Genomic DNA, 14931 nt, shown 5'->3' with positions numbered 1-14931 from the left:
TTGACCATGCACTCTGATAGTAACTCCTCTCTCCAGGATACCAGCCACATAAGGTGCTCTGTGTATATGAAGTCGCTGTATATCCTAGACAGGGGGACATTAATGTGTTCACTACTGAAATATCCAGCATGGCAATACTTCTGTTCCACTATCAAGAGACTTTCATGATGAGGTTTGTTCTGCTCCCATGGAAATCTGCGTGCTAACTATTAATGCTCCGTCTTGCTGCTTTGTGCTGGGGATAGGGTGAAAGACAAAGGAGGATGGCTCATACTTATTAAGCCATAATTCAGTTAGCCCATTTATCAACCTGTGGATTCCCTCAGATTTGCCCTATTCAAAATGAAAAGCAGAATGTACATCATTTGCATTTATAGCACATGGATCATCCTGTAGTTACATGAGCTCCTCATCTTCCAGTTTGTAGTATTTAATAAAAATAGGATTTATTCATCAATATAAACATTCAAAAGAATCTATTCACCCCCTGCTGAAGTGAAGCTACAGCTGAGGTGGAACGCAGTGATTGTTTAGAAGCCAGGACTGGCTTTAGGCACCAGCAAAGCAAGTACATGCTTGGGGTGACAATTCCTGGGGCGGCACAATTCCAGGGGCGGCATTCCGGCCAGCCCCCCTTTTTTTGTTGTTGCTTGGGCAGTTGTGCTCTCGGAGCTTGGAGTGGCAAAAAACCTAGAGCCGGCCCTGTTAGAAGCACACAGCCAAGTGACTGTACAGCTCAATTTAAGAAGTCTGTTCCAACTGATGCCGCATGAGGTTATTAAGGAACCAGAACATAATTAACCAAATTGGAATTTGGTCAGGACATAAAAGGAAAAACCCTTCTTTTGCAAAAAAGCACCCTGAAATCTTGAGTGACCTCAAGTAGCGAGGGCCTCAAGTTTCCACTGACCTGAAATATGAAACCTTTAAGTAAAGAAACACCCAGGGAAGCCTCAATGTACATATTAGAAGGCCCCTTCATTCTTTTTCACTAAGGAATTACTTCTGGTAAATTGGTATCAGGCACTCCAACCAATGTAAGAGTGTTTATACAAGGCGGCTGCCCAGATTTAACTAAATCAATTTCTAAACAGAGTTAAATTAGGACAGCTGTCTGGGGAAGCAAGGGCTGAGAAACAGGTGAATGTAAGTCAGACAAGGTGGGGGAAGTAGTATTTTGTTTTGGTGGTGAGAGACAAGCTTTCAAGCTTACACAGAGCTCTTCTTCGGGTGTTGGCCCTGGTCTACACTACAAACTTAGGCTGGTACAACTACATCGCTCAGGGCTCGCCTACACTTACAGTGCTGCAGGGGCACAGCTGCCCCGCTGTAGTGAGTAGCGAAGATGGTATCTACACCAACTGGAGAAGTTCTTTTGTTGGCGTAGGGACTCGACCTCCTTGAGAGGTGGTAGCTACGTTGATGGGAGTAGCCCTCCCATGGACATACCACTTTCTACACCAGGGGTTAGGTTGCTGTAACTACATCGCTCAGGGGTGTGGATTTTCCATGCCCCTGAGCGATGTAGTTAAGTTGGTAGCGTAAACCAAGCCTCGGGGGTGATATGGTGTTTGCGTCTTGTCTTATTTTTCAGTATGAGTTCAATTGAGTGCATAGTGATTGTCTGGCTTCACCCACCTAGTTGCTATTGGGGTATTTAGTGCACTGGATGAGGTACACCACAAGTTGTGATAGGTATGTGCAGGACTCACAGATCTTGAAAGGTACTGTGGGGTGTGTGTGTTGATTATTGTAGCAGTGGAGATATGCCTGCAGGTTTTGCAGCTGTTGTTCTGGCAGGGTCTGGTGGCACTTTGAGTTGGTGTGTCCTGGTCTGTGATGCTTGTGCTTGTGATGCTTGCTTGTGATGATGAGCTTGGAGAGGTTGGGGGCTTGTTTGAAGGCCAGAAGAGGGGGCTTAGGGAAGATTTCTTTCAGGATGGGGACTCCATCGAGTATGGGTTATAGTAGTTTGATGATACCCCGTATGGGTTCCAGTGTGTGTGTGGGGGGGTGGGTGACAACTATGGATGTGCAGTTGGAAGAGGTTTTATTTCTGAATTGAAGCACGTTCTCTTGGGATATCTGGATGGCCTGTTGCATGATGTGATCAACTTCTCTGGTCGAGTGTCCCTGTTTGGCGAAGGCGGTTTTGAGTGTGTTTAGGTATATCTCGGACTTTCTCCTTGGAGTGCCTGGCTGTAGATAACAGATTTCTTGGTGCGTTTAGGGTGGTTACTGGATCTATGAAAGCAGATGTGGTGATCGCGGGTTTGTTGTATGTAGCTGTCTGTAGAGTTCCATTGTTGAAGCCTATTGCGTTGTTCAGGAAGTTGATGCTGGTGTGGCAGTGTTCCAGAGAGAGTTGAATGGAAGGGTGGTGGTTGTTGAATCTGTGGTGGAAATCTATGAGGGAGTTTATGTCGCTGGTCCAGAGGATGAAAATATCATTGACGTCTCTCAGGTATATCATTGGTTTTGTGGAGCATTTGTGAACCTAAGTAGCAGTCAGAGTCACCTGTTTGGAGTTTACCGCCCAACTACATTCAGAGAATTAAATCACAACAGGGAACAATCCTGCACTGCCTGGGGGATGGACTAGAACCAGATGGCTTAATAGGTCCTTCCCATCTCTAATTTCGATTAATCCCTAAAGTGACTAGTTTCAGAGTAACAGCCGTGTTAGTCTGTATTCGCAAAAAGAAAAGGAGTACTTGTGGCACCTTAGAAACTAACCAATTTATTTGAGCATGAGCTTTCGTGAGCTACAGCTCACTTCATCAGATACAGTATCTGATGAAGTGAGCTGTAGCTCACGAAAGCTCATGCTCAAATAAATTGGTTAGTCTCTAAGGTGCCACAAGTACTCCTTTTCTTAAAGTGACTAGATGTCAGTTGTAGAAAACGGAAGACACATTAATTTGGAATTTCAAATTGTGGTGATCAAGAAAAGGATTCAGGCTGAGCTTGTTTTTGCCAGGGAAAGAACACGGAATAAAGCTAACCATGCTGGACATGCGGTCAGACTGCCGATCACCACTGCACACAGCTTAATCTGCAGCTCTCAAACAATCCAATTCTAGGACTTTGTTGAAGCATGTCATTTAAATCCATGAGGAAATTAAAAGAGGAAGTCTGACCTCGTGCCCCAAGTTCTCCCCCCAATGTATTTATGCAAATTACTGTAAGCATTTCTAATCTAAGGCCAGGAAAATAACTTAGAGAAAGTGCTTCCTTCCCCTCCCCCACACATGACATCAGTCTACCACAGGTAATGCAATCTTAACACACAACAATACCAAGTGATGTCAAAAGCTTCAGGGCTATTGTTCTGAAGTGTACCTACATTTCCATTTTTGAAAGAGGAAACTCCATCTTTATTATTTGAAAATAATTATTTTCTAGCAGGAAGGTAAACTTTTAAAGTGCATTGATATCAGCACACATTCTCCAGCAACATACAATGGAATTTTACAGCAGGAAATAAAAACCAAGGAATGTTTGGAAGTGTTTGTCTGAACAGCCATTAAGGTTTAGTCACTTAAAATATATATATAAAATTAAGCTCTGTATAGATGTGTATTACCAGATTTTTAAGTCTCTTAGTATGCTATGGGAGATTAAGGACTTCAAATTTGGTCATTTGCATGTGCAATTACCCAGTTTGGGCACAGGTGTGAAAATCTGTTCCTTGCAGTGCTATCAATTATAAATGTTAATGTGCCACTGAAATGGATGGGAACAGTTTGCATCTCTTGGAGCATTTCAGGCCAAGACAGAACTATGTCCATCGTGTCTGGAAGCTTTTCTTCAAAACCACAAAGGACAAACTCTAAAATTCAATAAAGCAAACGCTTTCATTCTGTAGAATCGGAATCTATCACCGAGACTGGTATAAATATATTTAGGAAACGGGACCTGTCTTGCGGGCTGGGTATTTGACACTTTAGAGCTACAGCCTTCTCTGCTGCGGGGGTACAAGTGAAAGTGTCTAGTCACTCTGCCTCATTCTTTACAGTAATTTTATAAGAGCGGCACACATTCTTTCTAGTAATTCCAGCTTTGAACGGCTACTAAGAGAAGGTCCTCTTAGGTACTCCCTTTGGTCCACATTCAAGTCACACAAGCCACTTGCTGATCCCAGCTTATGTTCACAAAAATCTTTCGTTTTTATTGTGAAAGTAGTGGACAAGCCTGTATAGGTAGGAAGTCTTTACAGGGATGCTAAACTTTAACAAAAGCTACCGTCAATGGAAGCGTTTTCACTGAAACCTTTTAAAAGTTCCATTAATTCTAAAAAAATAATTTCTCTGCAGCAACATTGCAGCAGTGTGCTAGTCCATGAACTTGACTGTGAGGCAGACTTAATAGAACTGACACTGACTAGCTGATCTTCCGTGCCTAGGCTAAAATATAAAGTGTCAGAGAAAACAAATAGGAACAAGGAAACATTTTCTACATCATCATCAACGGTCTACATTTGTCAAAAATGTGAGATTTTTAAAATGGAATGTTTAGAAGTTTTTAATCTAGCAATGCTTCAACACGACAGCTAAGATTACTCACAAAACAAAAAGGGATGTTAGATGCAAACCCCAGCCCGTCACACAATTTTGTATATTAGGATGAAAACCTGTTACTGACTACAATAGAATATTGTGCTGCATTTCTGAGATAATACCAGCTGTTATAATACACAGTATCTACCCAGAAAGGACACAAAAGCAATTGAAATCAAACAGCAATGCAGAGGTGGTTAACCAAGACCTACTAGGAAAGACAACACTGACCGAGGAGCACTAAAAATTATGAACTCTTCTTGCTGAATGCCAGCTCTGACAGGTTGCAACAGCATGTGTCTCACAGTTGTGAATCACGCTCAGTTTGCATTGCCTTATTTTGAACCACTTTCTTCTGGGATTAGCCTATTCTAACACTTTCCAGTTTGCACACTGTGGGTGACCAGATGCAACTGCACTGGTTGGTTCTAAACTCAGAAAGTTACACTATTCTCTAATGCACCCACCACAGAGAGTAACTGTCACGATACAAGTTATTTTCATCTCGGATCACAAACTAGCTCAAGATTTCCATAAACGTACAAATACATTTGTATTTTTTTGGGGTGATACTGAAAATCTAGCAGGGATTTTTTTTTGGAGGGAGTTGTCTGGGAAGCTGGGTGGAGGACTTAATTTTTGGTCCTGCGGTACTGAGAAAATTGATATAAGCAGCAAAAGGACACCAGGAGAAATCTATGGCCAGCAGAATTAAGGTCAATACGGAGTTTTTAAAGATTCTAGGAACTAAAAGAATCCTGACAATGGTATTGGGTCATTACTAGATGGAAATGGCAGAATTATCATAATAATGCAGAAAAGGCAGAAGTGTTCAATAAATATTTCTGTTCTGTATTTGGAAAAAAACCAGATGATATAGTCATGTCATATACGATGACACTCTTTCCAGTCCACTAGTATCTCGGTAGGATGTTAAACAGCAGCTACACGAGTAAGACATTTTTAAATCAGCAGGTCCAGATAACTTGCATTCAGGGGTTTTAAAAGAGCTGGCTGGGGAGCTTGCTGGACTGTTAATGTTGATTTTCAGTAAGTCTGGAACCAGGGGAAGTGTCAGAAGACTGGAAGAAAGCTAATAATTAAAAAGAGTGAACAGGATAATCTTGTGTAATTATAGGCCTGTCAGCCTGATGTTGATCCCGGGAAAGATAATGGAGCAGGTGACACAGGACTTGATTAATAAAGAACTAAAGAAGGGTAATATAATTAATGCCAGTCAACATGGGTTATGGAAAATGGATTTTGTCAAACTAACTTGATTTCTTTTATGAGATTACAAGTTTGGTTGATAAAGGTAACAGTGCTGATACTTCTGTAAGGCATTTGATTTGATAGTGGATGACATTTTAATTAAAAATTAGAAAGACATAAAATGAACGTGGCACACATTACATGGATTAGAAGTTCGCTAACTGATTGGTCTCAAAACATAACTGTAAATGGGGAGTCATCATTGAACAGGTATTTCTACTGGGGTCCCACAGGGACTGGTTCTTGGCCCTATGCTATTTAACATTTATATTAATGACCTGGAAGGAAACAAAATCATCACTGCTCAAGTTTGCAGATGACACAAAAACTGGAGGACTGGTAAACAATGAAGAGGACAGGTCACTGGTACAGCGTGATCTGAAATGCTGGTAAGATGGGGTCAATCAAACAGTATATGTTTTAATACAGTTAAACGTAAAACGTCTACATCAGGGAACAAAGAATGTAGGCCATACTTACAGGATGGGGGACTCTATCCTGGGAAGCGGGGACTCTATCCTGGGATGCAGTGACTCTGACAAAGATCTGGGAGTTGTGTTGGATGATCAGCTGAACATGTGTGACACCAGTGTGACACGCTGTGGCCAAAAGAGCTACGGCAATCTTTGGATGCATAAAAAGGGGGATCTTGAGAAGGAGCAGAGAGGTTATTTGACCTCTGTATTTGGCACTGGTGTGACTGCTGCTGGAATCCTGTGTCCAGTTCTGGGGTCCAGATTTCAAGAAGGATGTTGATAAATTAGAGAGGGTTCAGAGAAGAGCCACAAGAATGATTAAAGCATTAGAAAACCTGCCTTATAGTGATTAAGCTCCTTAAGTCTATCTATTTAGCTTAACAAAGAGAAGGTTAAGGGGTGACTTGATTTAATATCAAATTAAAGTATTTAATAATGGGCTCTTCAGTCTAGCAGAGAAAGGTATAACATGATCCAATGGCTGGAAGTTGAAGCTAGACAAATTCAGACTAGAAATAAGGTGTGACTATTTCAATGGTGAGAATTATTAACCATTGGAACAATTTACCAACGGTCATGGCAGATTCTCCATCAGTGGCAACTTTTAAATCAATTTTAGAAAAACATCTAATCGCTCTGCTCTAGGAATTATTTTGGGGCAGTTATCTGACCTGTGCTGTAGAGGAGATCAGACTGGATGATCACAATGACCCCTTCTGGTGCCCTGGACTCTAAGAGGACATCATTCAATATTCGCTTTTACTATCCATTTTAGAAAAAGGGTTATAACTATCCCCCATGGTGAAGACCAATGTAACGATTCTTAGCAGCATCACCATTCTCAACCACTCCCTTTGCTGCCAGGGGGGCCACTGCACCAGACTCCAAATACTTGAAGCGTCAGATTTGTTTTTACGTTTCTGGGTATTTGATCTTCAAATCCTCTTCCATCCCTCTCAATTTCCATCTTACATTTTGCTGGTCATAGTTTCTGTTCTATTAACTTCCTTTGGGGAAACTCCTGTGTTAATGCACTGAATGCCATTTACTAGTAATTATAGTTGTCCTTGGTACACCAACGGCAAAGATCCTTAATATTTCAGTAGTTGCATCATGCTTTTGGCATGGTCTCTGTGGAACTAGGCTTTCAGAGCTCTTTAGTCACGAATGAGCCAAGGAGAATTATTCACATTCCAGCTGGAAATGGGAATCTGTTTATTATGCAATGTCCGGCTTCACTGCCGCAGTGCCTGCCAGAGTGCTACCTGATGATTGCCTGCCTGAGGAATTTCATATGAGCTTGGAACGCCAATAGTCTTCAACGTCAAAAAGTCACGTGAAAGGGAGGCATTGAATATCAGCAGCCAAGAACTACGAAAGAGGCTGGAATTGCCAACAGGTTGTGATTTAACACATTAGGGAAAGCACAAGAGTCTATAAATAAACTAAGAGCACAGAATTATTTCCCCTATGAGGGAGAGGCATGAAGGTTAAAAATGAAGCAATTGCTAAGATGTTATGTATTAAACTTTGTAAATGGTTTATTCAGAGAATAGTAAAATCAGAACTCAGTTCTATAAATAGCGCTGAGTTATTTGTATGTAATGGAGGTAGGGAGTTGGTTGAATTCTTATTGGGGCAGGATCACTACATGCTAGGTGGAATTTAAAGGGCTGGCAAAAATGTGTAAATAGAGCAAATTTATATAAATATGCTCGTGTTTCAGATTACAACCACACTTTAAAAGTGCATTGCAAACAGCAGCATGTCAAAGCACATTACCGAACTTTGAGAACACTGTAGCAGCATCCACATGGGATGTTACTGCACGGCAAGCTACTGTGCTGTAGTCACACACTGGCTTGCCGTGCAGCAATCTCCTGTGTAAAGAATCCCTAGGATTTAACCTGCAGCTTCCTTTATTTTATTTGCTTTCCTGCATTTCTCTTTCTACTGCCAATAAACCCAAACCCTCGTACATGTAACAGAGCAAGTGGATCAAGAGGAGAGTCCAAACAGCAGAAACTGGGGATTTGACTGCTTACATAAGAGTACTTCTAACCTGCAGGAGTCTTCAATTGGAGCATCATCTCCATTGGAAACAAGATAAAGAGATTCTCAGACAGGAGCTTACTGTTAAATATTCCTATTGCTTCACTCCATATCTGTTACCTTATAAAACAGTTATAATCCTTCATTTAAGGGTTTGTGTCAGATTTTAAAGCATTAAATTTTACATCTATACTATGTGCAACAATGCTAGCGCTGAAAACAGCACAATAGCCACCTCATTTCTAGCATTTGGAGAGGTGATTTGTTTTTGTTTTTTTGTTTTAAACCAACCTACAAAGGAAGCCAAAACAAGTTCCTGTTTGGTTTTCCCCGTAACTTCTGATCGAAGCTTTGCTTGACCTTTATCTATTTCTTGTAATTACTGGCTGAGACAGGAATGGGTATGAACGAGTAGATTTGTCAATCAACAGTTCCTAGAAATAGCAGATATTGAGCCAAAAGCAATCAGATTATTGGAACCGTTTGGATCAGTGTGCTTTGTATCAGATGAAAATAAGGCCAGGAACACACACAGCTTCCCCTGGTGTATTTCTTTATTTATCAGACACAGACCTATCTTGAAGAAATCTGGTTTAGGGAGTTGATATGTAGTTCACAGATCACTGTGAATCAGGAGAGGTTGTTCGCTGGGAAAAATCAAATCCATAAAGCGTGTAAAGATCAAGAAGAGTACCGCAAGACCATGAGCCTAACCTTCCTGCTATGGTGATAGCGTCCACTATTCAGACCCATGAACGCTTTTGAGGAGGATGCGGTTAATTGAATTTAAGATTGGTGAAGAGTGCCATAGTTATCCCCAGCAAGTCCTTGGGCATCCTACCCCTGACTTGGGGCAGAACTACCTCTAGTGCCCCAGAAGGTGGTTTAGTCTCCATGGCACCATTCAGTCTGTAGTCTCACATCTGTGCCCATGGGCCTGGTCATAAGATCAGTCACGACAGACGAGACTAACATTGGCATTTTAGAAGTGAGGTAATCAACTTGCATCATGAGTCGAACAATTACAGATAACAAGATCTTGGCTATCACTGACCTAGCGCGAATGTGAACTAGCAGCCTAAGATGAACGAGTGAAAACTGAGGTAATTAAACGACATATTTATATTCGTTACTTCTAACATCTGTGTTTTAACTGCAGTTTTTTACATTAATATAACCATATTGATAACATACTGGAACACTTAGTATTTATTAGGGATAGTAGAAAGATTCTTAATAAAATGTTTTCCTGTTGGAAAATGGGATTTCATTTAAAAATACATCAGAATTTTCTATCAGGAAAATCTAAAAGTGTTTCATTTTGGGTTGGGTCGACATTAATCTCTGCACTTACTTGAAGCAGATCAGCACTACGTGGGAGTTGTAGTTCTGGGTCACTCATGGTCTCAATTCATCCCTAGAGGCCCAGCTCCTCAGATGGACTAACTCTTCCATGATGCACTGCAGTCTCTATGACTGAGGCACCATTGTGGCTCAGCCACATGTGCATCACAGGAGATGCAGTTCTGGGTCCCTCAGGCATGCATTTCCCCCATGGGCCTTGCTCCTTGACTACATCTCCCACCCATTTCCCAAATATTTCAACATTTTTTAATTGAAGTTTTACTGAACTTTTAATTTTGCAAAAGGTTTTGATATTTTATTTTTTCTCTGACATAGGATGAAAACAGGTGTTGCAATATCAGAATTTCCCAAGGGATGAAAATTCTATTTTTTTCCCCAATCAGCTCTAATATTTACAGAGAGTGCTTTACAATTAATCCAAACCCACTTGTGAGTTATTGTAGGCAGTAATTTAGTTGACAGATTGGGAAACAGGAACATAGGAATTCCCATGCAGGATCTAGTACTCTGACTGTGGCTAGCACTAGAGGTTTCAGAGGAAGGTGCAAGAAACCCTGCAACTGGCCAATCTGAGTAGCCCCCTCCCCCGCACCAGGAAATCTCATCCTAATTCATAACAGAGATTGGCTTAATCCCTGAAAATTGAGGCTTTACATGCCTTCCAATCCCCTTTCTGTTTTTAGTATTAACTAGAACACTGGATATTTTTGTTATCTATAAAAATGCCCAATCCATCCTGGATTCTTGCCAAGAGTCATTTGCCAAGGCCACAGAAGGAGCCGATGTCAATGCTTCCATGTCCTGTGCGCAGCCAGCTAGACTTCCGAGAGGCTCACGAAACTCCGTTGCCATGGCTCTGGATTCCACAGCTCTACACAGTCTAGACTCCTCCCGGGTACACACCAAAGACACCCTGAACACCTCCACCCAGAAGGTCTCTTCTCTCTGTACAACCAGCAATGGTGAACGCCCTTGAAGCTCTAATCGGACGTTGCTTTAGCTCCATTTACGGGCTGGCAAAGCATATTCCCTATGGTTAGCGCACATCCCTTGGAACGACTGCTTTTCCCACTTCGGGCAGCAGACGATAGAGATCCAAAGAGCATACATCCCCTCTCCCTGTTTGGTGTGTCTCTGGTTAATCCACAGTTAAAACAGTACCAAACAAAACCACGCATCAGTAGAGGAGCACATACCTCGGTGGCTGCGGTGATCTAGGCTTTGGTTTTTCTTTTTCCTTTTCACGTTCCCTCTCTCTGTCCCGGTCCCGATCTCTGTCCCGGTCTCTGTGTTGTCTGTCTTTTTCATCTCTCTTCACTCGCTCCCTCTCTCTCTCCCATTCTTCTTTCCTTCGCTGGCGTTCCTTGTCACGCTCCCGTTCCCTCTCTCGTTCTCTCTCTCTCTGTCGTCGCTCCCGCTCCCGTTCTCTCTCTCGTTCCCGTTCCCGCTCTCGCTGCCGGTTCTCTCTTTCCCTTTCCCGTTCTCTCTCTCTTTCCTTGTATAAAAAAAACAAAAGACACTTTTACATCATTTCCATGGTTACATCTCCTCACTAATGAAAGTGTGAGGTTTTAAAGTCTCAAATTGGAAAGAATTATACTAGCTTGCCAAAGTTACAGCAGGGCATCAGGGGGACAAATGGTGTTTGTGTTTGCCATAATGTTTCAGAATAAAGAGACATAAAACACAGCATCAGGTTCATCTAACTTCAATAAAGGCAACAGAGTCATCAAAGATGACCATGGTCCATTATCTAGAAGGCTTCCCTTGAGAAGAAAGTAATATGTATGTGGCTGTTCACCTATCTTAGGGAGAAGATCACTGCATCAAGTTGCTACACTGACCCATTAGCAATTCCTGAATTTTGCAAATAAGCATAATAGAAATAACCAGATGACATATCACCAAAAATTGCACTGCGGACTGGCCACTTTCAGACTTCCGAGATGTTCAGATTTAGAAAAGTTATTATTTAAGTTTACAGGAAAAAAACAGCTACTGCTGTTCTTTTGTATAACAAATACAGCGGAAAAGCTTAGCGTTGGGCAAAATTAGTTCTCGTTACCAATGCGTCCCACGGCACTGCACTCTGTGGCCTGGCAACAAGTGCCAATACAGCCTTTGGAATATGGAATGGAAATAAGAACATTTTCAATGAAAACACTCTGAGCTTTCATTCTGCAAGCAAGTCGGGTGCAACAATGTAACAAGGAGATGCCCCCTGGATTCTAGCAGCAGACCAGTGAAAGCTGCTGTCTCCCTCATCTCAATGCAAAGTGACAGCTGTACGCAATGCCCAATTATAGTAATGGGTATTACATTTCTTAAATACCCATTTCTCCTGGTGAGAGTCTACTTGTGTAGACAACACACACACCCAAATCCATCCTTCTTTTTCTGTCCCAGTGGACAATGTTCATGCAGACTGGTCTTCATTCAAATCCCTCTTTTAGACTCACTGCTTTGCAAGGCCCCCAAACACTACCCCCATCTGTCAAATGCCTTCTCCACCCCCAAATGTAAATGACAAAGGATATCGAACACACACATTCAGATGGGGTTTGTGCCACTGAGTTCGGCCTTATCGAAAAGGCAGAGTGTGAACTCAGCAGGACAGGGCCAGTATATTTGTCTTGTACAGTACTCTGCACATTGCCAGAACTTAGATAAATAATTAATGATTGAATCGTTTTAGAGATTAAGGAAAAGTCTTGTCTACACAGTCTGCCAAAAGAGGAAAAAAATCTAATGCTAACATACTTCCTATATTGTAATTTAAAACAAACGTACGTGAAGTACCTGGAGGAAGAGAGAATGCAAAACTTAGGAAAGGGTGCATGTTACCTTACTTACTCTGTAGTTACGATATGGGTCTGGGTCTGTGTATTGTACCCGAAAGTTCTCATATTGCCCACCACGCCAGAACCGTTCTATTTCATAATCATAATAGGGATCTGTATAGGAATCAAGCCTACATTGAGAAAAGGGAGAAGATTAAATAGGTAAATATCATCTGCACATTAGGAAAACTGTTGCATTTATAAATGAAAACGCTAAGCATATTGACAGGGAAAAATATTCAGAGATTAACTTATATGTATCTGGGAAGAGGTTCAGAAAGCTTCTAAATATTACAATAAAACAAAACTTAGAAAAGCATGTTCTCAAACATACATAACTCTACAGGTCAAATTCTGCTCTCAGTTCAACTGGGGTGAATCTAGAGTAACTTCATTTGATTTCTACAAAGGTTATTTCGTATATTTATGTTGGTGTAACAGATCACACTTCCCACCCCACCCCATTTAGGGTTTAGCATATTTTCTCCTCAGTGCACATGTGCAGCTCCCATCAAGGGAGGTCACCCAGGGACATGGAAAGTAGAACAGACCCTGGAGTCTCCTACTGCTGTGTCCGCAGATGTGATGTGTCTATGACACTTGTGAACATACCATGAACAAGCATGTTGGCAGAGCTTTCTAGTGAGAGAAAAATATGCCACACGCAGACTTTTTCTTATGGGGCAAAGTGTCTAAAAGCCACCAGTCTTCTAGTATGCAAAGTTTCCTTCGTTAGAACAGCTTTACTAATACTACCTGGTATCTTTATGGCATGTACCCAATAATAACTAATCCTTGCAAATCAGATGGCAGGTAGCCAGTATGATACTTATTTTACAGATGGGAAAATGGGTACAGAGTTCACTTCAGGGAGAATTCTGTGCCACTGTGCACGCGCAGAATTTATGGTCCCCTGCAAATTTTCTTTTTTTCTTTTCACAAAACACAATCTGCTAGGGAGGTGCTGCAATTACACCTTTCACACACCAGGGGCTGCTGTGGCACCAGAAGAAAGGGCAGCTGACTCAGGGCCAGAACAGCCAGCCATGGAAAGAGAGGAGGAGAGGCCGCTTTCCTCATGGCACCCTGCCCGCAGGGCCAGGTGAGGAGGCACGGCAGGGGGAGAAGAGACAGACAGCGCAGGACACACGGGGCTGCTGGGGGTCACATAGACTGGAGTTCAGAAGGGAGTGAGGGAGACAGATTGGGGCAGGGGCACAGGAGCTAGTGGGGTGACAGAATTGAGCCAGGGACTGAACAGGAGTGGGGATGCACAGTCACATAGTAAAAGTGGGGAGAGGAGTGGCTGAGTGGGAGTGCATGGGGACTGGACGGATGTGCCTGACTGAATGGGCGAGGCCGGGGGAGGGCCATCTCCCTAACAATTCCTCCTCCCCTGTCCCCCTTTCTCCCAGCCACACCCAAAAACCCTCCAGGTTCACTCCCAGACTCCTGCCCAGCAATTACTTCCCTCTCCCTCAGCTCCTCCGTTACCCCGAATCCCCCCAGCCTTTGCACTGCTTCTGTGGGGCGCAGGAAATACAGTTCTGTACTGTACTTTAAATGAATTACTTCTAAAAGTTCTGTTATAATATGCCTAGTAAGGAATCTATTTGTCAAAAAATATTTCTTAAATCTTTTTTGCTGTTACAGACATACATGCTGACAGATATTTTGCAATAAATCATAAAAATAATCGAAACTGACGTGATTATATTGTGTTATTTTGGCAAATAAGACACACAGAATTTTAACATATTATACACCGAATTTTAAATTTTTTAGTGCCGAATTCCCCCAGGCATAAGGGTTCAAGTAACTTCCAAGGCCACAGGAGTCAGTGGCAAAGCCAAGATTAGAAATCAAGAGCTCCTGTCTTCCAATCCCATATTCAGTTCAGCAGCCCGTCCTGAAAGATAGGAAGGGTAACAACACCACCACCACCCCTCCGTAGAATATAAGTGGCCAAAAAGCTAGGGCAGAGTGAGATCTGAGTGCTATCCTGGGTGCCAAGTTATTATATGTATTTATTTCAACACTTTTACATAGCCTAAGATTTTCACTTTTCTGCCTGAAGATGCTGATGACTTATAATACAGCTCCAAATTACAGGTACCAGGTACTGAATTCAGTTGTAGATTCTTGCACCGCTAGCAGAGAACAGGTTCAGTGACTCCTGGTGTTCAGGAACGGAATTTTAAAGGGAAAAATTGACTTTTTAACCCAGCCCTCCCCTATTGTTCTCCACTCCCTTCCCTGTAAGGTATTTATGTAAAGTTGTAGTTATAGAAACATACACAATTGTTTTACCTTCTAGGTGTATTTACAAAATTAAGGACATAACTTCAAATTTTATGGTCTGCTGCC

At 42.1% G+C, this 14931-nt stretch overlaps 1 protein-coding gene across 5 annotated transcripts in view; it reads right to left on the bottom strand.

Annotated features, from left to right (window-relative positions):
- Positions 1-14931, bottom strand: part of ZC3H18 (zinc finger CCCH-type containing 18) — a 60520-nt gene that overhangs the window by 18360 nt on the left and 27229 nt on the right. For 4 of the 5 annotated variants that reach the window (XM_077830893.1, XM_077830895.1, XM_077830892.1 and 1 more), the window contains exons 8-9: positions 12569-12695; positions 10921-11219 (exon numbers count right to left, since the gene is read on the bottom strand). In XM_077830893.1, coding sequence (XP_077687019.1) covers positions 10921-11219; positions 12569-12695 — 426 coding nt within the window. The remainder of the gene's footprint in view (positions 1-10920; positions 11220-12568; positions 12696-14931) is intronic. The other variant, XM_077830896.1, reaches the window with a different exon arrangement.

The sequence above is a fragment of the Eretmochelys imbricata genome, chromosome 12, assembly GCF_965152235.1.
Source record: "Eretmochelys imbricata isolate rEreImb1 chromosome 12, rEreImb1.hap1, whole genome shotgun sequence".
Lineage (NCBI taxonomy): Eukaryota > Metazoa > Chordata > Testudines > Cheloniidae > Eretmochelys > Eretmochelys imbricata.
This window is presented reverse-complemented; position numbering and strand designations above follow the sequence as displayed.